The sequence below is a fragment of the Bombina bombina genome, chromosome 5 (assembly GCF_027579735.1).
Source record: "Bombina bombina isolate aBomBom1 chromosome 5, aBomBom1.pri, whole genome shotgun sequence".
Lineage (NCBI taxonomy): Eukaryota > Metazoa > Chordata > Amphibia > Anura > Bombinatoridae > Bombina > Bombina bombina.
The window spans coordinates 875830370-875846518 of record NC_069503.1 but is presented as its reverse complement, the minus strand read 5'-3'; the positions used below and the strand labels follow the sequence as shown (position 1 = coordinate 875846518).

The window sequence follows — 16149 nt, the reverse complement described above, 5'->3', positions numbered from 1 at the left end:
ACTAGAGCTGTGGCTTTTTCCTGGGCCTTCAAGAATGAGGCCTCTATGGAGCAGACTTGTAGGGTGGCTACTTGGTCCTCCTTACATACTTTTCAAAGTTTTACAAAGCAGCTTTTGGGAGAAAGGTTTTACAGGCTGTGGTGCCCTCAGACAAGGGTCCGCCTCTCTCTTTGCCCTTCCGTTTTCATTCGGTGTCCTCTAGAGCTTGGGTATTTGTTTCCCACAAGTAATGAATGAAGGCGTGGACTCTCCTCGTATTAAGATGGAAAACATAAATTATGCTTACCTGATAATTTAATTTCCATCTGTACGAGGAAAATCCACGGCTCCCGCCCGGTTCTCCATTGGGCGGACCTAAGTTTCTTTTGTTTTTCTTCTGGCACCATTTATACCCTGATATTTCTCCTACTGTTCCTTGTTCCCTCAACAGAATGACTGGGGGATGAGGGGAGTGGGGGAGGTATTTAAGCCTTTGGCTGGGGTGTCTTTGCCTCCTCCTGGTGGCCAGGTTCTGTATTCTCACAAGTAGTTCATTAAGCCGTGGACTCTCCTCGTACAGATGGAAATTAAATTATCAGGTAAGCATAATTTATGTTTTTGGCAATGAAGCTACTTTTTCTTTTTGTGGATATATTGATTTTATTTTGCTAATTCAGTTTGTTTTTTTCACAAGCATTCTTTAGTAGGAAGGACCTGAGTTCAGTTCTATATCAGAAGAAGGCAAGGATTTTTTTTCTCTTCTCCATTGCTTTTATATGGGTGGATTTTGATATTGACACATCTATTAAAGAATGTGAATATGAATTAAGACACAATTTATTCTTAATAAAAAAAATGTATTACTCAAAAAGTGGAATAAGAAAGCCTGAAATTGCAGGAAAGAGTAATAAATGTACATTTTTTTTTTATTTTGAGTGGTCTAGTACCGTTTTCTTTTCAAAATTGGTAAAGTGAAACATTTTCACCCTGCATGTAAATGTATGTAAATTGATTTACTTGAATATATATATATATATATATATATATATATATATATATATATAAATCTTGTTTTCTCTTCCAGGCCAGTATGATGGCAAATCTAAACCAATGCCGGAATACCATGTAAAAATTGCTGGGTTTGATGAACGGGTGAGTGATGGTAAAGGGCAATATTAAATGTATTAAAAAAGCATATCTTTGTGTGAAACGTAAAAAATGTTTACGCTAATAATTATCTACAAAATAATAATTATTCTATTGAGTCTGTAAAAATAGAGCCGTAATTTACCAAAGCGGCCTACATCTAAAAGCAGTTTATGGCTCCATTTTAGTACCAGGTTTCCATTGAAAAATATTGCGCAATGTGGGCTGTTGCTCTTTTCGTGTAGATGTAAGTTAACATTGTGTTAACGTTTCCATCCGACATCAGTATTTTGATCTTACACTATAAAATGTACGTTGAATTTCTGCACTCCTTGACCGTGATCACCTCTAGAGAGAAATAAAAACAAAGATATATTTAATTCATTAAAAATTTTTATGAAATTAAAAAATATTTTGAAAATAATCACATTTTGTTGCTTTGCAGCCTGAAATAAGACAGACACAGTTTTTGTTTATCCGGTTGTAATTACTCAGTGCAACTTATAACATCCAAGTGAAAGATATAACACCAACATGTCAGGCAAAAATAAAGACAATTCAAAAACAGAGTCACTGAGTTGGAAAAAGGATCACCCCCTCCTTAAATTACTCCTAAACTCAATCAGGTGTAGCTAATCACCTTCTCAATGGCACACACAAAGCCATTTGACCTTCAACTGTGATCAGCTGTGGGCATATTGATTAGCTCAGCGTGAAAATAGCTTTCTCTTGTAAGGTGTATCCAGTCCACGGATTCATCCTTTACTTGTGGGATATTCTCCTTCCTAACAGGAAGTGGCAAAGAGAGCACACAGCAGAGCTGTCCATATAGCTCCCCCTCTAGCTCCACCCCCCAGTCATTCTCTTTGCCGGCTCTAAGCAATAGGGTCCCTCTCGGAAGGGTAAAGTGAAAGTGGTGTTAGATTTGTAGTTTTTGTTCTACAAGCAAAAGTTTGTAATTTTAAATGGTACCGGTGTGTACTATTTACTCTCCAGCAGAAAAGAGATGAAGATTTCTGCAGAGAGGAAGATGATTTTAGCATGTTGTAACTAAAATCCACTGCTGTTCCCACACAGGACTGAGGAGTACAAGAAAACTTCAGTTGGGGGGAACGGTTTGCAGGTTAGGCTGCAATAAGGTATATTCAGACATTTATTTCTAGACAAGACTGTGATAATGCTAGAAAAGGACTGATAAGATCCCCATGAGGGAAGGGTAAGCTTTATTCAGAGACTAAGTATGGAATTACAAGCTTACATAACAGGGCTAATTTATGCTGGTTGACACTATTTTATGGCAAGTTGACACTGTTTTATGGCAAACGGTTTTTACTAATAAATATCGTTTTTTGAGACACTTTGAAGGTCCCTTTGGGTTTCTTTCAGGGGTTGTTACCCACATGGCTAATATTATAACTCTTAGGAGTGTTTCTTTAGGCCTCACAGCACCGGAGTAAGGTGGGAGGGGCCTAATTTCGCGCCTCAGATGCGCAGTTAGATTGACTAGATCTTCAGGCTGTTTTCTCATGGAGGGTCCTACTACAGTTTGAGGACCCATAAGAAGCTTTTTCCCCATAAATCTGACTCCTAAGGGAAGGTAGGGCCACAGCAGAGCTGTGGCAAGGTGCTGAAGTTGTTTTAACCGGTCTGTTAGCTTACTATTGATCCGGTTTGGGCATTAATGGGTTAATCGTTTTTATTGCTAGTTGTTCAATCTTACCAATGCTTTAGGTACATACTGTGAAAATTTCAAAAAGTTTGCTGCATTTTTCACTGTTTTGGAAAATTGTGTGCCTTTTTTATCTCTTAAAGGCACAGTAAAGTTTTTTTGAAAAGTGTGTTTTTACTTGACTAAAGTGATTTCTAAGCCTGTTTGTCTTACTACTAGTCTGTTAAACATGTCTGACTCCAAGGAAAATCCTTGTTCAATGTGTTTAGAAGCCATGGTGGAACCCCCTCTCAAAATGTGTCCCACTTGTACTGATATGTCTATACACTTTAAAGACCATATTGTTGCACTTAAAAATGTGGCCCAAGATTATTCTCAGACAGAAGGTAATGAGGTTAGCCCGTTGACCTCTCCCCAAGTGTCACAACCTGTTACGCCCGCTCAAGCGACGCCTAGCACCTCTAGCGCGTCTAACTCTTTTACCTTACAAGACTTGGCGGCAGTTATGGATAAAACCCTCTCAGTATTTTTATCTAAGCTGCCCGTGTTACCTGCAAAGCGTGATAGCTCTGTTTTAAGAACAGATTATGAGCATTCTGACGCTTTAGTAGCCGTATCCAAAATACACTCACAACGCTCTGAAATGGGGGCGAGGGATGTGCTGTCTGAGGGAGAAATTTCCGATTCGGGAAAGGTTGCTCCTCAGACAGACTCAGATACGTTGGCTTTTAAATTTAAACTAGAACACCTCCGCTTATTGCTCAGGGAGGTATTAGTTACTCTGGATGACTGTGACCCTTTGGTGGTTCCAGAGAAATTGTGTAAAATGGACAAGTACCTAGAAGTTCCTGTTTACACTGATGTGTTCCCGGTCCCTAAGAGGATTGCGGATATAGTAACTAGGGACTGGGATAGACCAGGTATTCCGTTTGTTCCCCCTCCTGTTTTTAAGAAAATGTTCCCCATATCTGACACCACGCAGGACTCATGGCAGACGGTCCCTAAGGTGGAGGGGGCTGTTTCTTCACTTGCTAAACGCACAACCATACCAATTGAGGACAGTTGTGCTTTTAAAGACCCTATGGATAAAAAATTAGAGGGTTTACTTAAGAAAATTTTTGTTCATCAAGGTTTTCTTCTCCAACCTATAGCGTGCATTGTTCCTGTAACCACTGCAGCTGCTTTCTGGTTCGAGGCGCTGGAAGATGCGCTCCAGACGGAGACCTCATATGAGGACATTATGGACAGAATTAAGGCTCTTAAGCTGGCTAATTCTTTTATCACAGATGCCGCTTTCCAACTAGCATAGTTAGCGGCAAAGAATTCAGGATTCGCCATTCTGGCGCTCAGGGCGCTATGGCTAAAGTCCTGGTCGGCCGATGTGTCGTCAAAATCCAAACTACTGAACATCCCTTTCAAAGGAAAGACCCTTTTCGGGCCTGAATTGTTAAAGATTATCTCAGAAATCACTGGGGGAAAAGGCCATGCTCTCCCTCAGGACAAGTCCTTTAAGACAAAGAACAAACAAAATAATTTTCTTTCCTTTCAAAATTTCAGGAGCGGTCTCGCTTCATCCTCCCCTGCTGCAAAGCAAGAGGGTAACACTTCACAACCCAGGGCAGCCTGGAAACCTTACCAGGGCTGGAACAAGGGTAAACAGGCCAAGAAGCCTGCATCTGCCTCCAAGACAGCATGAAGGGGTAGCCCCCGATCCGGGACCGGATCTAGTGGGGGGCAGACTCTCTCTCTTCGCTCAGGCCTGGGCAAGAGACGTACACGATCCTTGGGCCTTAGAGATTGTATCCCAGGGATATCTTCTAGAATTCAAGGACTCCCCTCCAAGGGGAAGGTTCCACATTTCTCGTCTGTCTACAGACCAGACAAAGAAAGAGGCGTTCTTACGCTGTGTAGAAGACCTACATACAATGGGAGTGATCCACCCAGTTCCAATTGTGGAACAAGGGCTGGGTTTTTACTCAAACCTGTTTGTGGTTCCCAAAAAAGAAGGAACTTTCAGACCAATCCTGGATCTCAAAATTCTAAACAAATTCCTCAGAGTCCCATCATTCAAGATGGAGACCATTTGGACAATCTTACCAATTATCCAGGAGGGTCAATATATGACTACCGTGGATCTAAAGGATGCGTATCTGCACATTCCTATCCACAAAGATCATCACCAGTTTCTCAGGTTCGCCTTTCTGGACAAGCATTATCAGTTTGTGGCTCTTCCTTTCGGGTTGGCCACTGCTCCCAGAATTTTCACAAAGGTGCTAGGATCCTTCTGGCGGTTCTAAGACTGCGGGGCATAGCAGTGGCGCCTTACCTAGACGACATCTTAATTCAGGCGTCGACGTTCCAAAGAGCCAAGTCTCACACGGAAATTGTATTGGCCTTTCTGAGGTCTCACGGGTGGAAGGTGAACATCAAAAAGAGTTCTCTCTCCCCTCTCACAAGAGTTCCATTCCTAGGAACTCTAATAGACTCGGTAGAAATGAAAATATTTCTGACGGAGGTCAGAAAGTTAAAACTCTTAACTACTTGCCGAACTCTTCATTCCATTCCTCGGCCGTCTGTAGCTCAGTGCATGGAGACAATCGGACTAATGGTAGTGGCAATGGACATAGTCCCTTTTGCACGGATACACCTCAGACCACTGCAACTATGCATGCTCAAACAGTGGAATGGGGATTATGCAGATTTGTCTCCTCAAATACAGTTGGACCAGGGGACCAAAGATTCTCTTCTCTGGTGGTTGTCTCAGGATCACCTGTCTCAGGGAATGTGTTTCCACAGACCAGAGTGGATCATCGTAACGACCGACGCCAGTCTGTTGGGCTGGGGTGCTGTCTGGGACCCCCTGAAAGCTCAGGGCTTATGGTCTCAGGAAGAAGCTCTTCTCCCCTTGATAAACATTCTGGAACTGAGGGCGATATTCAACGCTCTTCAGGCATGGCCTCAGCTAGCTGCGGCCAAATTCATCAGATTTCAGTCGGACAACATCACGACTGTAGCTTACATCAACCATCAAGGGGGAACAAGGAGTCCCCTAGCAATGATGGAAGTAACAAAATAATCAGGTGGGCGGAGGATCACTCTTGCCACCTCTCAGCAATTCACATCCCAGGAGTAGACAACTGGGAAGCGGATTTTCTAAGTCGTCAGACTTTTCATCCGGGGGAGTGGGAACTCCACCCGGAGGTATTTGCCCAGCTGACTCAGCTATGGGGCACTCCAGAATTGGATCTGATGGCGTCCCGTCAGAATGCCAAACTTCCTCTTTATGGGTCCAGGTCCCGGGATCCCAAGGCGGTGTTTATAGATGCTCTAGCAGCGCCTTGGTCCTTCAATCTGGCCTATGTGTTTCCACCGTTTCCTCTCCTTCCTCGTCTGGTTGCCAGAATCAAGCAGGAGAGGGCATCGGTGATTCTAATAGCGCCTGCGTGGCCATGCAGGACTTGGTATGCAGACCTAGTGGACATGTCATCCGTTCCACCATGGACTCTGCCAATGAGGCAGGACCTTCTACTTCAAGGTCCTTTCAAACATCCAAATCTAATTTCTCTGCGTCTGACTGCTTGGAGATTGAACGCCTAATTCTATCTAAGCGTGGTTTCTCTGAGTCGGTTATCGATACCCTGATTCAGGCTAGAAAGCTTGTCACCAGGAAAATCTACCATAAGATTTGGCGAAAATATCTTTGTTGGTGCGAATCCAAGGGTTACTCATGGAGTAAGATTAGGATTCCCAGGATATTGTCGTTTCTCCAAGATGGATTGGAGAAAGGATTGTCAGCTAGTTCCTTAAAAGGACAAATATCTGCTTTGTCTATTCTTTTACACAAACGTCTGGCGGAGGTACCAGACGTTCAAGCGTTTACTCAGGCTTTAGTCAGAATCAAGCCTGTTTATAGACCTGTGGCTCCGCCATGGAGTCTGAATTTAGTTCTTTCAGTTCTGCAAGGGGTTCCGTTTGAACCTTTACATTCCATAGATATTAAACTTTTATCTTGGAAAGTTTTGTTTTTAGTAGTTATCTCTTCTGCTCGAAGAGTTTCAGAGTTATCTGCTTTACAGTGTGACTCACCTTACTTGGTGTTCCATGCAGATAAGGTAGTTTTGCGTACCAAACCCGGTTTTCTTCCTAAGGTTGTGTCTAATAAGAATATTAACCAGGAAATTGTTGTTCCTTCTCTGTGTCCTAATCCTTCTTCGCAGAAGGAACGTCTGTTACACAATCTTGATGTGGTTCGTGCTTTAAAGTTCTATTTACAAGCAACTAAGGATTTCAGACAAACAACTTCATTGTTTGTTATCTATTCTGGTAAGAGGAGAGGTCAGAAGGCGACTGCTACCTCTCTTTCTTTTTGGCTGAAAAGCATCATCCGTCTGGCCTATGAGACTGCTGGCCAGCAGCCTCCTGAAACAATTACTGCTCATTCTACCAGAGCAGTGGCTTCCACATGGGCTTTTAAAAATGAGGCTTCTGTTGAACAGATTTGTAAGGCAGCGACTTGGTCTTCGCTGCATACTTTTTCCAAATTTTACAAATTCGATACTTTTGCTTCTTCGGAGGCTATTTTTGGGAGAAAGGTTTTACAAGCAGTGGTGCCTTCCGTTTAAGGTACCTGTCTTGTTCCCTCCCTTGATCCGTGTCCTAAAGCTTTAGTATTGGTATCCCACAAGTAAAGGATGAATCAGTGGACTGGATACACCTTACAAGAGAAAACAGAATTTATGCTTACCTGATAAATTACTTTATCTTGTGGTTTATCCAGTCCACGGCCCGCCCTAGCTTATTAGTCAGGTAGATTTTTAGTTTAAACTACAGTCACCACTGCACCCTATGGTTTCTCCTTTTTCTTCCTAACCTTCGGTCGAATGACTGGGGGATGGAGCTAGAGGGGGAGCTATATGGACAGCTCTGCTGTGTGCTCTCTTTGCCACTCCCTGTTAGGAAGGAGAATATCTCACAAGTAAAGGATGAATCCGTGGACTGGATACACCACAAGAGAAAGTAATTTATCAGGTAAGCATAAATTCTGTTTTCCTGGAGCATCTCAGTCCCTGGTAGTGCAACTGAAGCAAACAATCAACAGTGGGTGGCAAGGCACTGTCAAAAGATATCCGGGATAATGTTGTGGACAGGCACAAGTCAGGAGATAGATACAAGAAAATATCAAAGGCTTTATCAATGTCTAGAAGCACAGTATAGTCTATTATTAAGAAGTGGAAACTATTTGGTACAGCACAGGCCCTCTCTGGATCAGGATGTCGCTCGAAACTGGATGAAAGAGCCAGGAGCAAACTGATCAGAGAGGCCCACAGCAACTCTGAAGCAAATGCCGGAATTTATGACAAAGAGTAGTCATTGTGTGCATGTCACAACAATATCACAAATTCTCCACAAAAATGCCTTGTATGGCTGGCTTGCAAGAAAAAAGCCACTCCTCAAGAAAGGCCACATGCAGTCCCGACTGAGCCTTGCCATAACACACCTTGGATATTCTGAGGCCACATGGAAAAAGGTTTTATGGTCAGATGAGACTAAAATTGAATTATTTGGCCTCAACACCAAAAAATATGTCTGGAGGAAATCCAATACAGCTTACCATCCAAATAACACCATACCTACAGTAAGGCATGAAGGTGGTAATATCATTTAATGGGGGTGTTTATCTGCAGCAGGCACTGGAGCACTTGTCAGTATAAAAGGAATAATGGATGGGGCAAAATACCATCAAATTCTTGAGGAAAATTTTCTGCCCTCTGCCAGGAAGTTGTCAATTGGAAGAAGGTTTACCTTCCAACATGACAAGGACCAAAAGCACACAGCAAAAATGACCACACAGTGGTTGAAGGAGATAAAGATGAATATCCTTGCATGGTTTAGTCAGAGCCCAGACTTAAACCCCATTGAATATATGTGCCATGACTTGAAGACTGCAGTCTACAAACGGTCACCATCAAATGTAACGGAACTGGAGCGGTTCTTCAAAGAATAGTAGGCAAATATTGCACAGTCTAGATGTGCAAAGTTAGTAGAGACATATCCCAATAGACTAAAGGCTGTAATTAAAGCAAAAGGAAGGTGGTTAAACAAAATACTAACACAAGGGGGTGATCCTTTTTCCAACTCAGTGATTCTGTTTTTGAATTCTCTTTATTTTTGCCTGACATGTTGGTGTTATATCTTTCACTTGGATGTTATAAGTTGCACTAAGTAATTACAACTGGATAAACAAGAAATGTGTCTGCTTTTATTCCAGGCTGCAAAGCAAGAAATGTGATTATTTTCAAGGGGGGTGATTATTTTTAATTCCCACTGTAAATTTTAAAATGTCTTTATATATGTAATATTTAGTGATGCCCTAGTTATAGGCATTGTTGGAATTATGGAGATATGTGCTTGATTATATTTTTATATGTAAATGCATATTGAAATTTAAATAGGAACATAACTCCAACTAGTCCTATACCTGGATCAGCAATAAAAATTGCAAATAACAAATTTATAAAGTGAAACACTTGTATTGTTTGAAAACTTTAATATCTCAATGGAAAAGAGGCTTCAAATAGATTTATTTCATATAGGTGGCAAGAGTCCACAAGCTTGTTACTGATGGGATATACATTCCTACCAGGAGGAGGCGAAGCTTCCCAAACCTCAAAAGCGTATATATACCCTCACCTCACTCCTCACTCATACCTCAGTTTAAAAACTTTGCCTTCTTAGGAGGTGATGAAGCATGATGTGCTTGATTCTTCAGTGAAAGGCGCTTCTAAGCATATTGAAGCCCAGTTCCTCTCTAAGTACAGTGTTTGTCTGAAGGAAGTGAAGGGAGTATTGCTTGTTACCACCATGTGTTTGCATGCAGGCTCTCTGTAAACCGGTTGCAGGGATTCATCTGTTGCTTCCCTTTACAGATCAACATTATACTCCTCTACCATTATCTCTGCTTATATGTTTCAGTACTGTTTTAGCTGTCTGCTATATGTGGATGTCTTATGGTAAGTATAATCCTTTTTTTTTTCTTTCTATAAGACACTCTAGGCTATGGAAGGCACTTTATTTTCTTAAAGTTATGTATGTGTATAAATATATGCATTTGCCATGAGACCGGTTGTTTATTTCTCCTTCCGTGTCATATATAGCAGCATGAGTTTTTGTGAAACATTGCTTTTTAGTGTTTGTGGGCTAGTTAAATTATGTTTATTTTTTAGCATCATCAGAGACAGAATTTGATAAAGCTTCTTTTCTTTCCAATGGCATGGAAGTCCACAAATCCATCCTTATTACTAGTGGGAATTCAACTCCTGACCACCAGGTGGAGGCAAAGAACACCCCAGCAAAGCTTTAAGCTTTAAGTATCCTCCCACTTCCCACAATCCCCAGTCTTTCTTTGCCTGTGTACATCGTAGGTGGTGTGCAAAGATGGTGTCTGAAGAAAATCAAGTTTTTAATCCTTTAATGGGTAGTTTTCCTTGCAGGCAAGGATTGGGGCTATGCTGTGTCTATGTAATCCTCTTTAGTAAGAGTAATGGTGGCTTTTAGCAGTTGGAAGACAGCGAGGTAGTCCTTGCTTACCTTCCAATATTTATGCTACCCCTGTATAGAAAACCAGAGTTGATTACTCTGTTTTTCTTGTATCTTCAGGTCCCTGTCAGCAGTCAGATGAGGTTGACAGACCTGGAGCTGCTGTGACTGCTCCACAGCAGAAGAGCCTGACAGACCTGGAGCTGCTGTGACTGCTCCACAGCAGAAGAGCCTTGAGGGTAAGTCCTTTCGTATATTTTTCATGGGAATCATTTTAGGAAGGAGGACTGGGACATCAGGGACCTAGTGGAACCTGCTACCCTCTGGATGGGTGGTATTTTAATATCTAAATATCCACAGGTTTGGGATATTTGTGGCAGAGCAGATTGCTGCGTTAAGATCAACCAGTGTCAAGGATTTAAGCCGCTTCTCTAGCCTTTATGATGGGTCAGATAGTAAAAAGACCCAGGCTTTATGGTGTGTGGGGATGGCATTTATTATATCCTCTTGTTCCTATCCTTACCCGGTCTAAAGGTGTCCGTATGGTATGTTACCTTCAAATAGGGTCTATTTTTATATATATCTCCTTGTCTAGGGAAGTAAGAACCTCTTTCTAGATCAGGGGTTCCCTATATCTGAAGACTTAATTTACTGCGTAATAACGGATGCATGACTGGATCGTTAGTATGGTCATTTTGGCGCGTCTTTTAGAGAACGGTGCTCTGTTTCTCTGCTTATGTCCTGGTAATGTGGGGACATGGGGTCTATCCTGAGCTATCAAGAAAGGAAAAGGACGGTTCAATGCAACAGAAGAACAATTTACTGCTTTAAATTAAAGTCCAGATATAGAAAAGCATATAAACTATTTTTGTAATCCCAGTGGTAATTAGAGTTTCAATGTTATGCCTCCCTCTCTCTTGGAAATGATAAAGATCAAAAATATGTAAGCGTTACAATTCATGTATTTTCCTTTTGCATGATACGCTAATCAATTACTGTGTCACTGTGTTCAGCATATATCCAGTTTACGACATATGTCCCAATATGGCTAATTAGCCAGTGGCACTCTAGGAAAATCCCACAGATATAACAAAGTCAGGTAAGTAATCAATCGAGTAGCCTGTAATCAATTATTGCCCATGTACACTATGCGTACCTCCGCTCCCTCCGTGCCCCAGTACCTCAGACCTGAACTCCTTGGTTCTTCTATGCGCTGTTCCGGACCCTCGTCCGTCCACACCATGCGGATTCAGCGTCTTCCGTATCACCCACGTGTGGCGTGATGTCACTTCCGGATCTTCCTGTCTGTTTGCGGTACTCGATAGGTGTACAGTGGAGGGGGCCTGAGGGAGCGCGGACCAATCGGCAAGTTCCTCCTGGTTACCTTGCAAATCCCACCGTATGTTGACAAATGGGAACAAAACGTTGTATCCAACGATGTCTTCCAAGTGCTTTACAAATGCTGTTGTATCGTGACTATGGGGAGCCGTAGAAACTTTATCCAGAGAGAGTATTTAGGCAAATCCGGACTGCAGTGCAGCTTAAGTAATGCAACAGCAACTGACCTGGGCAAAAAATTCAGCTCAAAAATAAATCAAAATGTCAGTTGCTGTTATTTAAATAAAAAGTCTTTTATTGAAAAATATATTAAAACATGGAGGGTGCATACCCTATAGACAAGAGAAATAGACTAACATGTTTCGGCCTGCGCCGTATTCATAGTCCTAAAACACCAAACACACACTCAGATTTAAAAACCCACCTCTGGGATTTAATTGGTGGAAATCCTAAGCATCAATTAGGGTATTTAAAGAAACAGTGTATACAGATTTGTATCTATTGACAAAGTAGTAGGATTTTGCACATATTCACATTCACAATTTATAGTGTGCACATTAAACAATATCTAAGACCAAATGTATACAAAAATATTCAAAAAGATATATATATTCAAAGCAATCCTTCATTGCTATGTTGTATCTTTGTTATTATAACATTAATGAGTCAATTCAATTTGTTTTACAATGTGTTCAAGATCAAAGTTTAATATTTCATGTTGATAGACTTCCTAATACTAAAGATTATTGGGGGACATTTAGAATACCAAATGAATTCCTTTGACAAAACTAATTGTTAGATGGAGATATAGAGGTATAGGGAGAATAGGAAAAAATCCATATTCACATAAAGGCTCCCTTATTGGTAGCGATAACAATGGTAATACTTAATTACTATCAGTACAGTGTTTTTTTGTTTTGTTGTCTGGAAGGGCAACATACATGGATGTCCTAAGCTACCATGTATCCTGAATTTTATAGGAGTATGCAGGTATACTCTGGGCTAGTTCATTTTATATATACAACATTGGTGGAAGGAATTTAAAAGGGGATTTGAAACAAGGGGCATAATGTCCAAGATTACTGTGTATATAGGTGCAATAGTTTATCAAACAAGCACCTAAAATTTTATTCAAAACATGGCTTACTGCCCATCCTGCAGATGGATTAGCATTATACTGGGGGGTGATAGGTGAACAGGCTTAGTTCCAGTGGTTAATAAAATCATATTCAGAGTTCAGACCTAATGGAACCTTAGTCTGGAGTCTGAAAATCCAGTACATCTCCTGCCTGGATAAAACCTGAAACCTGTCCCCCCCCCCCCCCCTCTGCCGAGCCTGGACTTTTTCAATGATCATCCATCTAAGGCTTGTACAGTCTTGTTCATGCGTGTTGACAAAATGGTTAACTAAAGGGGTGCTGCTTTTACCTACTCTAATAGTAGATAGATGTTCACGTACCCGTGAGCGCACCTCCCTTGTTGTTAACCCTATGTATTGTAGATTACAAGTTGTACACCATAAGAGGTAAATGCAGTAGGTAGATCTACAATTCACACAGGTAGTCACATCAAAAGTTTCCCCTGTAATGCATGATTGAAAAGAGGAGCCAATCTGAACATGTTCACATGCTTTACATTGGGGGTTCCCACACCTATAGGTGCCCCTATGTCGAAGCCAAGAGGACTGAGTGGACGGAGCAGGTTTCCTAAGTTGTGAAGGGGATATGATACTCCCCACCGACTTATTCCTCCTATATGAAAACCTGCAACCTTCACTGACTGCATCCACTAGACCATCGTCGGCTGCAAGCAATCTAAAATGCCCCCGGATTATATTACAAATTGTATGATATTGTTCTGAATAATTAGTAACAAATGTCAATTTGCGTTTAGAATTACTGTTGGATCTCTTGTTATCTGCCAGGAGGGAATCTCTTTTTATTCTATCCACTTCTGTCCTCGCTTTCTTAAGGACCTTATTACTGTAACCCCTGTCCTTGAGTCTATCCTGCAGCGCTTCAGCATGGTGTTCATAATCTTCCGTTCGCGTACAGTTTCTTTTAACACGAATAAATTGTCCCTTTGCCACAGAATAAGGCACCTGCCTAGGATGACAGCTTTTTGCGTGTAAGATACTATTGCCTGAAATAGGCTTTCTATACACTTCTGATGTAATCTCACCTGACTGCCAGCCTCTGAGCTCAACATCCAAATAATGAATTTTTTGTTTGTTTGTTTCATGAGTGAAGCGCAGATTGAAATCATTCTGCCCCAGGTATTTCACAAATTCATCTACTGAATATCTCTCACTGTCCCAAACAAACAACAAATCGTCTATGAAACGATGGTATGTCTTAATCGCAGGCCGGAAGGTGTTACTATCTGCATAGATGTGGGACCGCTCCCACCAACCCATGTATAGGTTGGCATAAGTGGGGGCGAACTTAGCGCCCATAGCGGTCCCACATCTCTGCAGATAGTAATCACCCTCAAATTTAAAATAGTTATGTGTCAGTAGGAACTCCTGAGCTAGCAAAGGGCGATACTTATTTTTGCTAATACAGGGTGCGCAGGAAGGATGTATGACTGTTATTCCTCCCCTTGCATATCTGTTGTACTCGACAGAGAGTGGTAAGGGTTTTTTTCTTGTAAGGCTAAATTCGTAGTTGCCATTTGGTATACAGACTTGTTTGTCTTATGTGGCATGTTTTGGGGTAATTTCTCTCATGAGCTTGTAGCTCCTTTAGAAGAAGAATTTATCTTTCGGCCCTTTTTATATTTCAGCCGTTGGTGTGTCACCCGCTTTTATGGGGTTAATATTTCTGAACTCGTCAGCACCTTGCAGCACCGGACTGGGTATTGGACTGTGTCAGGTCGCACCTCACACGCCTCTTAATTTTAATGAGGTTTCTACATTGTTTGCCACAGCGCATACACAGTGTCTTAATTAGTTTGGTGTATGTAGCAGTGTTTAGTATTATCTCACGAAATAGCAAACTAGCTGGTTGTTGATGCAAGGGACTGTTTTTAGTATGACATTTCATTTCATTCATGCATCTCCAGTTGTAGCTCCATGTTGCACCTTTTTTAGCCTTATAAAGTTTGGGCTTTTATGTATGAATGATTATCACTGGCAAATTTGCAAAGTTTTCTAGTTACCATACTTTTAAATTGTTTTATGATATTTCTGGGGATTTAGATTTATCTATAGTGATGTTTGCTGCATCTTGTGGCAGTTCTATGCATATATCCTTTACTTAATCTGCATCCGTTTTCTGATGTGTTTTTTTACATCCTCTTCTCAGAGGAAGTATATTTTGTGGAATGTTGTTGCAAACACCAGGGTCTGTCTTTTTTGGGGACGATCATAGAGTCGATCGATTAGGATTTTCTTAACGGAAGTCAGAAGATCCAGACTTCTCTCTGCCTGTCTTCTCTTTAGTTATCTGTCCAACCTTAAGTGGCACAGTGTATAGAGGTATTTGGTCTCATGGTGGCTTCCATTGACATTTTTCCTTTTGTTTAATTCCATCTGAGACTTCTAGTTATACACGCTCAGTCAATGATACGGAGACCACTCGGACCTCTTTCAGAGGATAGTCCTAGTCTACCAGACAAGAGTCTCTCTGCCCTGGTGGCTCTCTCAGGACCTTCTGTCCCAAGGCACATGCTTCTTGAGACCATCCTGGGAGATTGTGACTACGGATGGCAGCCTTTCCCGTTGGGGAGCGGTGTGAGGTTCCTTAAGAGTTCAAGGAACCTGAATGCAAGTGGAGTTTGTCCTTCCAATAAATATTTTGGCATTGAGAGCAATCTTTAATGCTCTGATGGTTTGGCCTCTACTGAATCCCATTTATCAGATTTAAATCAGACATCTCTTTGATGGCTAAATCACTGTACTAACCCTAGCTAAATTTTAAAGCTGTGTATTCAGCGATGCTATGGTGTAAAGGGAGTCTGTGTAAAAGCAGAGTGAAGTTAAAAAGTGAGTCATTGTGAACCTCATTTGCTTATCTTATAGCAACCTCAGGGAGGAACAAGGAGTTCCTTAGCGATGAAGGAGGTGTCTTGCATCCTCCAGTGGGCAGAATCCTCCCTCCTGCCTGCCATTCACATCTCAGGTGTGTTCAACTGGGAAGCAGATTCCTGAGCAGGCAGACGTTTTACCAAGGGGAATGGGCCCTTCATCCAGACGTATTCTCAATGATATCCCTCAGGGGGGGTTTTCGGAGTTGGACCAGATGGCGTCTCGTCTAAACGCCTAGGTTCCCAGATTCAGATCCAGGTCAAGAGATCTGCAAGTAGTTCTGGGCGCTCTGGCGGTTCCATGGGTTTTCGGTCTGATTTTCCTTTTCCTCCGTTGGACCTCTTTTCTCTGGTAATAGGCCATGTCAAACAGGGAAAGGCTTCAGTAAATTTAATGTTTCGGCTTGGCCGCGCAGATTTGGTTTGCGGACTTTGTGAAGATGTTATCCTTTCCC

At 41.7% G+C, this 16149-nt stretch overlaps 1 protein-coding gene across 1 annotated transcript in view; it reads left to right on the top strand.

The window, feature by feature from the left end:
• Nucleotides 1-16149, top strand: part of PRKDC (protein kinase, DNA-activated, catalytic subunit) — a 2064551-nt gene that overhangs the window by 1855711 nt on the left and 192691 nt on the right. The window contains 1 exon segment of the mRNA XM_053715028.1: nt 1064-1131. Coding sequence (XP_053571003.1) covers nt 1064-1131 — 68 coding nt within the window.